General features: G+C 42.6%; 1 protein-coding gene across 2 annotated transcripts in view; it reads right to left on the bottom strand.

The window, feature by feature from the left end:
* The window catches only part of ADCY9 (adenylate cyclase 9), a gene marked incomplete at its 5' end in the record, with an annotated part of 100,390 nt that overhangs the window by 24,160 nt on the left and 64,009 nt on the right, over positions 1 to 12,221 (bottom strand). For both annotated transcript variants that reach the window (XM_080383509.1, XM_080383508.1), the window contains 2 exons: positions 1,993 to 2,152; positions 9,944 to 10,152. In XM_080383509.1, coding sequence (XP_080239635.1) covers positions 1,993 to 2,152; positions 9,944 to 10,152 — 369 coding nt within the window. The remainder of the gene's footprint in view (positions 1 to 1,992; positions 2,153 to 9,943; positions 10,153 to 12,221) is intronic.

The raw sequence follows: 12,221 nt of genomic DNA, 5'->3' as shown, positions 1-12,221 counted from the left end.
CATAACAAATAAGCATGTGATTCAGAAGTAGACACAGTGTATGGGAAAAAACCTTACATAATTTACCATTTTTAAACCACAAGCAGAGTTGGTTTTTTTTTTAACTGACTCAAAAACGGATAAAAGGAATTTCAGAAGTGTCCATAAAAAACCGTAATTTAAACTTACTTTTCTTCCCCCATTTCAGGTCTCCTAAAGTGGCAGAGCACTGGTTCTCACTCCAAGTGATGCCCCAGCATGAAGCCAGCCTATAGAGGGTCAGTAAGTGCTGGGTTTTACTATGTACGCATGGCTTTGGAAAGTTTTTTCTTTTCATTGCTGTTTTTGTTAATTTTTAATTATTTTATATCCAGGGAGGGTATAAAATGCTATGAATAAAAAAAAACTTTGCAAAACCATGTCATAGTAAAATATGACACTTACCTGACCCTCTATAGATTGACTCCATTTCCTAGAGCTCCATGATTGTTGAAACACTGAGCACAAGACGAGTTGGGACATCTCTTGGAGAGTGAGCCAACAACCCCACGACTCTGGAGGACCTGCAAGAGGAAAAAAAGCAAAGTTCATTCTCAGTTGGGCGACAAACACCACCGTCTTACTGCTGCCACCTGAAGCATTTAAACTAACAACGTGATCTGAACAGGTATCAAGAATACACTAATAAAACTGTTCTTCCAACATTATTTTTAAATGTTTGGAGAGATCATCAGGGATGGTGATGAATGGGATGATACAAAAATCAAAGGACAGATTTGAGAGGTTTGAAGGTTTCCAGCTCCCTTTAGTGTGAGGAAAACATCCCTACAATTAGTTTAATGGTAGTCATGAGGCAGAAACACCATCATTAAACTGAAACAAAAAAAATATTTAAAAATTAACAGCTTAAAAATAGTTAACTAAGGTTCCAAAAGGTAAAATCTGCAGAATGATTTTAAACAGGGGATGTGAAAGAATATCAAATACAGTCTGCCGTGACTGTGAGAACCGTGGAACATATCTTTAAGTCAGGAAGGACCAAAAACCATCTCGTCCACGTTCCCATGGAACGAACACTTCCCAACACCCAATGATAAACTGTGATAGGAAGAATGAAGAGGGTATAGTCGTTACCTATGCCCAGGGCCCTGAAACAGCAAGAGATTTGCAAAACAGAATTCCCTGAAGATCCTGGAAAGGAAGGATCGTATACTGTGCTACCTGAGAGAAACTTGCAGAGAAACAAATTTTCATCTCCAGTTCCATTTTATTCACAGTTCTTAAACATTGACTTTATGCTACAGTTAGCCTTTAAATGAAACTGTTCTTTCCCCTGCTCAATATTCAACCCCCTGTTTCCCCCCTTCTGAATGTTTTTATTCAAGGAGACACCACACCCCCTGTGTGGTCCACAGGGGGACCTTTCTGTGGCTGAGCTAAATACCCCAGTTACTTTCCGATCATTTCAGAAGACAGCCGTTGCGTTCCTTTAACCATTCCCGCAGCCCCTGCACGGCCATCATTCCTAGGTACTCAGAGCTCTCTCCTTTGAGTTTCTCCATCTAGCTCTGCAAAGAAAAAACATCCACTGCTAATCCTGTTCCTGCTGTTAAGATTCACTGGTGGGCATACGAAGTTTTTAAGTGTACACAGCACCTCCAACTACAAACTCTAAATCAAAACCAGGATGAATGCAATGAAAAACCTGAGACACACTTCTTGCGTTACCTAGAATAAATACTTGCAGAAGTGTTTGGTCTAAGAAAAAAATGGTATGTACGTAGGCAGGCATTTATAGGTATCCCTCTCCTCTTTTGTATGAGTTTTCAAATAAGCAAGTGATTGTATTTACATAACAAACTAGGCATTTCATCATACACAAAAGCTCTATTCTCTAACGGATCTGTATCAAATAGATGTAAAGCAGGAGGGAGGTGAAGGAAGACAGCAGGCAAGCAACAAGCTTTGTTAGATCCAAAACGTCAGATTATGAAACAGAGTTCGACAACTTACATGTATATTTGTTTCAAAATCAGAGGTGAAGTGTGAAAAAACTGCAAGAGCTGGGAGAGAAACCAGAATTGCACCGAAAAAATGTCGAGGCAGCCAGCCAGATATCACCTCCAGGAGACGCTTGGTGCAAGTCATCACCTCCTCCAGAAAGAACGCCATTCTGGAACAAATGAAATCACAGACAGAGGCATTAATTTCAGTGCATCACTTCATACATCTAAATTTACCTATAATAACAGAATTTAAATCCTTCATTTAGACCGCACGAGCACTCACCGCCCATTACATGTCATAGCAGCTGTTGGTAATTTCAGGAAATAATCCACCTTTGCTAAAGATGACTGGTTGTTTGCTCTGGCAAGGGGTGCCGGCAAAGGGAGGGAGAGCAAGTGGGATGGTGGGCTTTGAGTAAACAAACTGAAACCCAACCTTCACTTGGAAGGTAAGCATAGGAAAGGCGTCTCTTATTTAGCCTTAAAAGCAGGTGGGGAGAGGGAAAGCTCTTACAAGTTAAAAATACTTACAATAACACCAGAAATGTTTTAAAAGCAGGGCTGTATCCCCCGCTAACAGATCAGTCAGCCAGAGTCCGTGCAAACTCATGCCATCTTAACATTATCCTGCAATTGAAACCAGTCCTCCCAGTTGCAACCACCCTGACAGAAGCTCCCAGTTCCTGCCTGCAAGCAGACTCCGCTCTCTCTCATTAGGGAAGGGGAAGAGGAGTGTGGGCTGCGAGCTGGCACCCTCGGCAGGCAGCAGAGCCCGAGAAGCAGTTGCGATGAGCACCTCGGAGGCCAGCTGGCAGCTGACACGCTCCTCCGCTCGCCTGGCGGTATCTATCACAGCAACCCAGTTGGCTCCGCACGAGGCATGCGGGAAGGAACGGTTCTTGCCTCAAGCTGCTGATAAAATGATGGCCCAAACCTGTGAAGTGCTGAAGCAGCCAACTGAAGAGCTCCGGAGAGCAGCTTAACAGAGATAATTCTTAAATGAGAGCATTTTTAATGGTTAAAAAGAATAAGGCAAGGTAAAAGGATACTTAATGCTCGAGGATGTTGTGCAGGAAAGTACAGAAACAAATCCCTGCGATAACTTCCTTCTTAAAGCACAAAAATATTAGTCACTCTAGAAAAAAAACCACTGCTGTTCAATTTTCTGATTATTTTTATGAAGACACCAAAAGCTAACATAGCAGAGTTAGCGTCGTTCAAAGCCATTACACGTGGATGTATAGAATTATCAGAATTGGTCTAGGCAGGTAATTCTGCTAGTGTAACAGCCGGCTGCAGCAGAGCCCAAGCGTACGTAGCTGCTGCTTTTTTTGGACAGAGATGTTCACAGCTAAAAAAACCCCCAAACACCAACATCCACTAAATATGAAATTCGCAATCTCCAAAGTTACACAAATTATTCCGTATCACCTGTATCTTTTAAAAGAGAAAAGCTATCCATGATTTTTTCACACTGTTGTCTAAAATACACAGTATTATCCTGGACAAAAGCCAGATACAGACCAGGATAAATTTAAAGTTCTTTATGTGAAATTGACACTTATTCCACACCTTTAAATATGTATTGTTTATGAACGATATTTTCATTCTCTAGCCTAGACTTCTGCGAATTTTGCAACGTCAAGCGTATTTTTAAAGCTTCAAAAGCTCTTCTGCAATTTAATATATTAAAATCCGGAAATTATATTTAAATGCATAGAAAAAGAGAAATTTGGGGTAGCAGGATAGATGTTGTAATGCACCAGGGCTCCACGAGGGGGTGCTCACAGATCTGCTAGTTCCCACTTCGGCGAACTTCCATTTACACCAAAAATACCGCTATATTCCATCGCAAGTATGAATTTCCAACAAAGCATAGGAAAAAATTGTTTACCGGGCGATTTTTTTTTGAATGTCCATAGAGTAAGAACTGGGTTTTCTCAAGCATTATATGCTGCCCTAACTGCTGCCTCTAACACCAGTGACGGAACGCCTGCCTTCAGCAGCAGCCAAGCTCGCCCAGGACCGAGCACTTCTGAAAATGCCACCCAAGTTCATGCCTCTAAAAATAAAGTCCGATTCTCCCAAAGCCTACGAACAAGGACGAGCATTTACACGGCCGAATGGTGAGAAAGGGAAGCGCAGCGGGGTGCAGAGCCGGGAGCAGCCAGTCTCCCCGAAGGGAGAGCAGCCCCCCTGCCCACGCTCCCGTGGAGCTGGCACTGAAACCCGCTCCGTGCCACGCCAGGGGTGGCAGATAAACAGTGCAGTTCATGTCTCTCACCGCAACCCACACAACAGGGACTCCACGGTGCAGAAAGCTTTTTTAAATTAATTTTTTTCCCCCCTCTCAAGCCTCCATGCCAGGACAAATTCTTGTGGGAACTATAGCAACAAATCCATCAGCGAACCCGACCCGTTAATCCTGCGATGAGGACACTTCTTTATTTAGGCAGCTGTGTGTTTCAAAAAAAGCTAGTGCAAATTCCAGAACAACGCCACATTTCTCATGATGATGTTTACCTTCTTGCATTGATTTTTTTTCCCCCCCCCCACCCCAGTTCGGCATTTGTCACAATGCTCTGTACTCTGGAATTAAAATGATTGAAATCTCATTCTTCACAGAACAGTGAAAGCCTGTGAATACAGCACGACCCTCCCATCGCAGGAAGTAAGAAGTGCATTAAATCCAGACAACAACGAGAGCTGCAGACAGATTTAATGGCTACGGGGCAGTATCAGTAAATAATGCCGTGTCAGTGGGTAGCTCAACAGGCCTTAAATGCTAAAGCATCCAAGATGTTTACACAAGCTGGAGTTCAAATTAGTAACTTTGATATAAATGATTAATGGGTAATGGAGAATGTTACCATCATTTCTGTATTTACTGGCAGTTTAAAATCAATTCCCATAGTTCAAATCAAAAGCATTTGGCATAGAAGCAATTTGGTGGGATATTAAATACCAAAGCCACAGATGTTAGAAATAAGTAAAGGCAAACAGAATACATTGTTTTCCCTTGCATCAATAGTCTGTATCAGTCATGTTGTTAACAGAACTGGTTCATTAAGCTCTAGCTGCAGAAAACAATTTTTGTTCCTGGTCATTAGGAATTTAAAAGATCCAACTGGTCTCAGTTGTAGACAGACCGTGGGTGTTCAGCAAGCCTGGGAAGGCAAGGTACCGGGCAAAGGGCAGTTCTGCTTAGTCAGACAACAGCAGTTTCCCATTTTACTGTTTTGATTGTACTTGCTTTCTTCATCCAGAAGGTACTTTTTTTTGCTCTCTAGAAAGGTCCTTCTGAATTAATGAATCAACTTATCACGTGCTCCCACCACTCACTCTTTTGAGCAGGGTTGAAATATCCACTATTCTGGCCTCAGCTCTTCACCCTCAGTGAAGCCTTCTATCAAAAGCAACACATTCTTTTTTAAACAAATTTATTTATAACAAGTTTTACTTGAGAAAAGAACAAGATGTCAAAAATACTTGGTTAATAAAAGTCCTGTATTTACAGCTAAAATAGCAGGCAGATGTCTTTTACCTGTATTCCTGCAGAAGCACTCCTAAGAACCGCAAGTGAAGTCTCACACTCTGCTGTATGTTCGATGACATTTCCCAAGGTATTTTTATAAAATAGCAGAACTTTAGGACCTCTTACACTTCAACTGAACTCATGAAAGTCAAAGTAGTCACATTTCAAGTGGGCAGGACATTCTTTGCACTACATTTACAGCACAGGAGATGACATTTTCCACGTGCTTACAAATGAAGTACCATGTTTAGCGTGCAGTTTTGTACAAGTAATTTTAGAGTGGCACTTGTGCTAACAGTGGGATCCTCATCTATAGATACTCCCATAATTTATTATCAGACACTTCAAAGGAATCAAAACATCCTTCCCCCTTCCAGGCTTTGCTCCATGAGGACTTCTGCTCTTCTAGAACTTAAAAGTTTTAAATTCTTTCTCATCATACAGGCAGTGACAGTGCTCTCCGCTGCCACTCCGGCAGCTGGACTAAAGGTCTTAGCTGTAGTGAGTACTTCCTAGGCTGAGTCCTGGATTCAATTAGAAGTCAGACCGATTTAAAGACAGGGTGTTTCACATCACGATAATGAAAATACAATGACAAACTTAGGCAAGAATTTTCTGGTCCTAAAATAATCCCTTTTCCTGAAATTCTGGGGTTGTGCCCAGCATTGTAGTCCAATCTCCTCCCTGAAGATATCTCGGTGGTATTCTGTGATTGTCATTTGGGATGACATTTCTGCACAGGAAGTTCTGCACTGTTTCTGTGCATAACGAATGGTTGGAATGAGCAGTCCTCGCTCCAAAGAGCATTTCAAGAGGAAAAAGACAATTTTCTTCTTTCTGCTGAAGGGAACCGTACCAGAAGTGTGTGCCTCAGGTTGTGGAGACCAGAGTGGCCCAAAAGCATATTTTATGTATTTACTATAAAATAAATACGTATTGTAAATTTAAAACAAAACAAAAAACCCTTCAAGGGAAAACAGATACCTTTTCCTACAAAAGCCCCTACCAAATATGCCATTGCCATTACATTTAGCACTGAAAACCTACCAGAAAGCCTCTGAGATTTTTCATCTCATAAGACTGCTCTTTTTTGGTGTATAATATGAGGCTATTTTCACGAAGGTACTCTGGGTAGGATCTACTCAGATCTGAGATGATCCTGTTTTGCACTTCAAGAGATTTACCAAAGTGTTCCCTTAGATGGATGATCAGAGTTAAGCCAAATATAAATTTTATCTCATTAGTAGAGGAAAGATTGTGAATGTAAGCCCATGGTAGCAAGTTCCTAAGAACCAATTGCTTGTAACTGTGGAGTAGAGTGATTTGCAGACACTTCCCTCCCACCAAAAGAAAGGAGCAAACCATCTCTCACAAGACCAGGGCTCCGGTAGCAAGGGGTACCTAGTGACTCAATTCCTATGTCCTTACTCCTCAACTTCCAGTTTGATGGAGAGGATGGGGAAGGGCAGCAGCCTCTTGCCCCACCCAGCAATTCCTGTTTCCCAAACTAACCAGGAGAGTTTGCAGGATCTTGAGATTAATGGTCAGCTTGACTCCAGTGAGAGCAGCAAGTGCTAGCTTGCTGACCAACTGACCAACGGCACCCGTAGCAGCCCTGCAGGAACTGCAGCATTCCCTGCATGCCCAACCTCCTCTGAGTGCCCGTTAGGATAAAGACAGTCCTGCAGGCTGTCAAGACGGCTTTTACTGAAAATCTGTAATTACTATGCCAGGTGGGCCTATGTGAGTTTTGATGGCTGGCTACAGGTGTTCTCCACAGTGAGAGATGGTTCTCAACCTGTTTTCAAATCAGAATTGAACACAAAAGAATGATTAATATTAAACAAATACATACTTCTAAGGCTTAGGGATCATCCTGAAAAACTTGCTTTTTAAATCTCACTGACTTTAAATGAGGCATCCAGGCCAGGTTAGAAAGTAAAATTCAGGCTTTGAGCCAACAGTCTCATGAAAATATTAAAAATGTCAGTGGCAGAACCAAACAGTGTTAAGAAAATATTATAAAGCCACGTACAGCCAACCTGGTAATAGCCCAGGCTCGCTACCAGAGAGCATGGGCTCTCAGCAACATAGTGCTGCAATGAAGCTAAACCTCTGTGCACCCTACACAGCTCAGAAAGACAAAACCACTTTGCAAATTCTTGACTGTATAGATAGCACACCGAAGCGTTCCTTCTCCTTCAGAAATCCATAAACCACCCATTATAGAACAGGAATGAGTACGTACCTACAAAAATTTCTAAGATTATAGCAATGATTTTTATAAATTTACAAAGTAAGAAAAGGGAAACTCAAAGTAGCATTGGAAAAACAAGTGGGAACAACAGTGGATTGAAAAATACTAAAGGGGAGTAAAAATTCACCTGCAAGGTGAATGAACCCAAATTTTCTCCAAACGTATCTGGATAGCAGAAACTAGCTCTTCTGCAAAGTGGTAGAGTTGCTCGGAGGGATGCAATGCCATGGCCACCACATCCAGGCTACCTGCTCACTGCTGCTTTCCTACCCTCCTGCCTGGTGCGATGAAAGAGCTGCCTGGGCACATTAAACTGATTAAAAAAAACCTTCCCCCCTCCCCTCACTCCTAAGAGAGTACAGAAACTGTTCTGCAAAGGGGAAAATGCATTTCTGGTGCAAGAGAGAGGACAGAGCAACAGTTAATCCAGTTCAGCATGCACCAGAATAACAGTCCTACCAACTCAATCATCTCCCAGTACTGGGCTTAACTCTTCCTGGATATCTAGATTTTCTGAAACCACCAAACCTACAATACTATTCAAACTGCAACAATCAAATAAACCTGCTATGAAATACTATCCTTGAAAACATTTCCACTGTTCATAAATGACCTCTCTCTGCTCCTAAATGCCAGCCTTCACGTAAATACGCTTGCACACATTTACATGCACACTGAGTCACAAGCTTGCTTCAGTGACTGAAGTACTAATTTGGTACTTTTAACCTTGACCCTGAAAAGGCAAAGTAAAAGTGTAAACTGCAATCCTTCTTTTCAAACAGCTGAATTGCTTCTAACTTGTAATTACAAAAGCATTTTAACTTATGCATACCTGACAGATGTGCAGAACTGCGAGTGAGGACACACGTTTCCCCACCCTTACAGCATGCTCTTGTGTCAGAAGGAAATGCCGTGAAAGCGGGGGATGAGTAGGGCAGAATAAACCTGCTCTCACAAGTATAGACAAACAATTTACTAGTAAGTCTATCATCTGGGTTAATAACAGGTTACATGTGGTATCTGTATAAATCAGACAACACACCCAGGAGAGCACGAGTTTTACTGAATGCATGTACAACTGCAGCCTTCTACACCTGAACGCGTTCGGAACGCCATCATGCCTGGGGAAACCCCACACGACACAGGAACCATACTGGAACTGCTTGCCAGTTTGTCACAAATGCTGGGAGAAGGCCCACAAGCGCCCTGGAAGTCTAGCACACACATCCTCTGGGTGACTGGCTACAAAACCAGGAACGAGGAGGCACTGCTGCGTACCAGGTGCCTGCAGCCAAGCCTCACCTCCGAGGGCACCAGAGAGGCTGAGGCGCAGGGGGGTTGCAGGGACACGTTTAAGAGCCCAGGACTCGGGGACTGTGTGCTGCCAGCTGGGAAGAGGCAGTGTGAGGGCTGGCATTGCCCGGCACAGTCCTGCAAAGCCGCCCTTTCTGCAGAGACAAAGTAGTGCCCCTTCCATTCTCAAGCAGCAGCTGACTGTCACACAGCCCTGGACACGGGGGAAATGCTGAATTCCAATTATGTGTCAAACAGAGAAAACACAAACTATTTGAGTATTAAACCCATGAAACCTGAAATAGAGATCATTAAGAAAACTAATCTTGAACAGACACAATGTGACTTTTGCAACTTTAAGAGTGTTTGGTTTGTTTTTTTGGTGTTTTTTTTTTTTGCAAAAAGGGTTGCTCTTGGCATTTCTGATCAATTATTTCAGTTTTGACACCAGCATAGTGTACTTCTGTGTAGGAATTTAAAGGCTGGGGTTTTGGGTGTTTTTTTTTTTTTCCCTGAAGGACAGAGGACAAGTTTTCTGTTTTATTTCCCTCACTCTGATGGCCCTGTGTGGGGAGAAGATATACAGTTGCGTGTGGCATCCCATGCAAAAATAAGCAGGAGCAGGCATGGAATGCAGATTCTGTTTCCTTAAGTGGCCTCTACCACAGTCACCTTTCTCTGCTACGATTTCTGCAGCTAGACCTCTCTTTGCACAAGATCTGCTGCAAGACTTCTTGGCTTCACTAACACTGTTCTCCAAATACTACAGACCATCCAAGTGAGTTCCTGGGATGCTGTCAAACAAAATGTTCCCAAGCCAGCCACCATTTCACTTCTCACTGCTATTTCAAGACTTTCTTACACTTTATTTACCTAATTGAGATGACAAGGGACAGCACCTCTAGCAGGATGGCAATGATGAACACGACGACTGCTGCAGGTGGTGGAGGGGATGCGACCATCCCGTGTTTCAGGAAACATGTGATTGAGAGTATGAGGAAGACTGTGGTGGAGAGGAACACATCCAGGAGCGAGCTGAAGGTAGCACTGGCAAATGTCTTCACTGGAGCATTCCTCATAACCTGTGTGGAATACAGTGATTGAGGGAAGGGATGAAAATGAAGAAATACTATTTTGCTGAATTCAACTGTACCATAAACAGCAGCTCACAAAACCAAATAAAGGAATACAGATTTTTTTGCCACTTCATTAACCCAACGTTAGTACTGTTTCGAAAGAGGTAACAGAAGAGGTAGTTCAATGGCTATCACAGCGCCCTGGGAACAAGTCTGTGTTGGAAAAAAAACACTGGCAGCACAGCCCCTGGGTCTGTGGTGATTTTTACAGAATATTATGATACAGAAATAGCCATATGAAAACTGCCTGTTCTATGCAAAGAAACATAAACCCCATAATTACTAGCAGATAAAGCTATAAGAAGTTTTCTTCAACGATTTCCATTTAAAATAATAATAGATTTTACAACAAGCCTTTTAGCTCTCATGGTTCTTTAAGAAAACCCTCCAAACCGCACTCCACAGGAACAGTTACTTGCCTGTGGCAGAGTTCACATCTCCCTTTCAGACCAGCAACAATCAGGACGCTGTGTAATCTGAATTGATCGGAGCCCAGGACACCAAGTTCTGTTCCACCATAACCCCTTACCACACATTCCCATCCCATCTTGTCCTGGCCCCAGTGCTCATGCAGCTGTGCTGTGTGCTGCTTTGGCCAGTCCAGCTGAAAACTAGATCATGAGCTCCACATCCTGGCTTACTCAGATGAGCCCCGTCTTATGAGTGTTTATATCTGCCCAAGGGACCACAGAAAGCAAGTTCCAAAGAAAAACATAAAATATATTATCAATATCACCATGAAGTAACCCAGTTTGAGCACTCTGGTTTAATTTGGAAATTTCTTTTGCTCCTCAGAACACTATCTGTGCTACGCAATATTGGGAAATGAATGTGTTCCTCATTTGTATCTCTCTGCAACCTAATAAATTCAGCCAGCATCATTTCAGTGCCAAAATTACCTTTTAATTTGAACTGTAGCAGAATCCTGTTAGTCCACACCAAAAGTCACATAAATTGAATTAAGAAAAGCAGCACTATATCCTAAAGTGACAGCACAAGAGATGCCCTAATAGTATGAAGTAGTGCTTTAATTTCCAAACAAGAACAGGCTGAGCAAGCTCTTGGGAAGTGGAGCTGCTTACAGAGAACAATCACACACCGAGCATGCAGCTGGTACTGTGTAATTAGAGGTGAATTCAGTGGTGTTGGAAGTTACTTTTAGCAAGTTTACTGCAAGGCAATTAAAGAACCAGCAGTGCTGACAAATCATTTCACTCTCCAAGAGAAGATTTTTTCGTTGTTGCTATTGTTTTGGACCAGTACTATGCTCATACTAAGGCTTTAACAGGTTTTCACCCCAGCGCTGCAGAGTTACTGTTAAGAGTGAAGATTCTCATTTCCAGGGAGGTTTACACAGTAATTTTCAAATCAATAGCTTGCCACTAACCAAATACACAGACCACATTCCTTCTTCTATAAATTTCCTACATATCCACATTAATTGCTCAAACTGTATATTCTTGACTATCACTGCTTTGCTTCTCTTTCCAATCTCTCCATCGGAAAAAACCCGATTTATTGTTTTCTGTATAGTTTGTGCAAATTTTGCAGGCTGTACCCCACGGGAAGTTTCTCCCTGTTGCTGCTGCATGAGTTTTACTCAGAGATACCACTAGAATACCATGCTGCAGGGTGAGTATGGAGCTTCTGAACAAACTGAACTGCAACACAACTATGCTTCCCTTTGTGTAAAAAAAAATAAGTTAGGTCTCATTTGTAAACACTGGAAAACAAGCAAACAGGGATCTGCTAAGGATGGTGTGGCAATGCTGCCCAGAACAGAAAGCAGCAAGCAGCAGCAGCACAAACCCTACCTGCCCTCAGATGTAGGGGACACGGGGAAGAAACACCTACATTTATCATGATGCAGTGCTGCCAGACAGATGACCAAACTAATAGCTCAATGCTACTGGAAGGGAAGGGCCCATTCCCCTTCCTGCTGCCGGACACTTATCTTGCACTGGCTTTGGCGCCTGCCAACCTCTCTGTGAGCTGCTGGTTCGATACAGCAGAGA

This window comes from Falco punctatus, assembly GCF_963210335.1.
Source record: "Falco punctatus genome assembly, chromosome: 4".
NCBI lineage: Eukaryota > Metazoa > Chordata > Aves > Falconiformes > Falconidae > Falco > Falco punctatus.
This window is presented reverse-complemented; position numbering and strand designations above follow the sequence as displayed.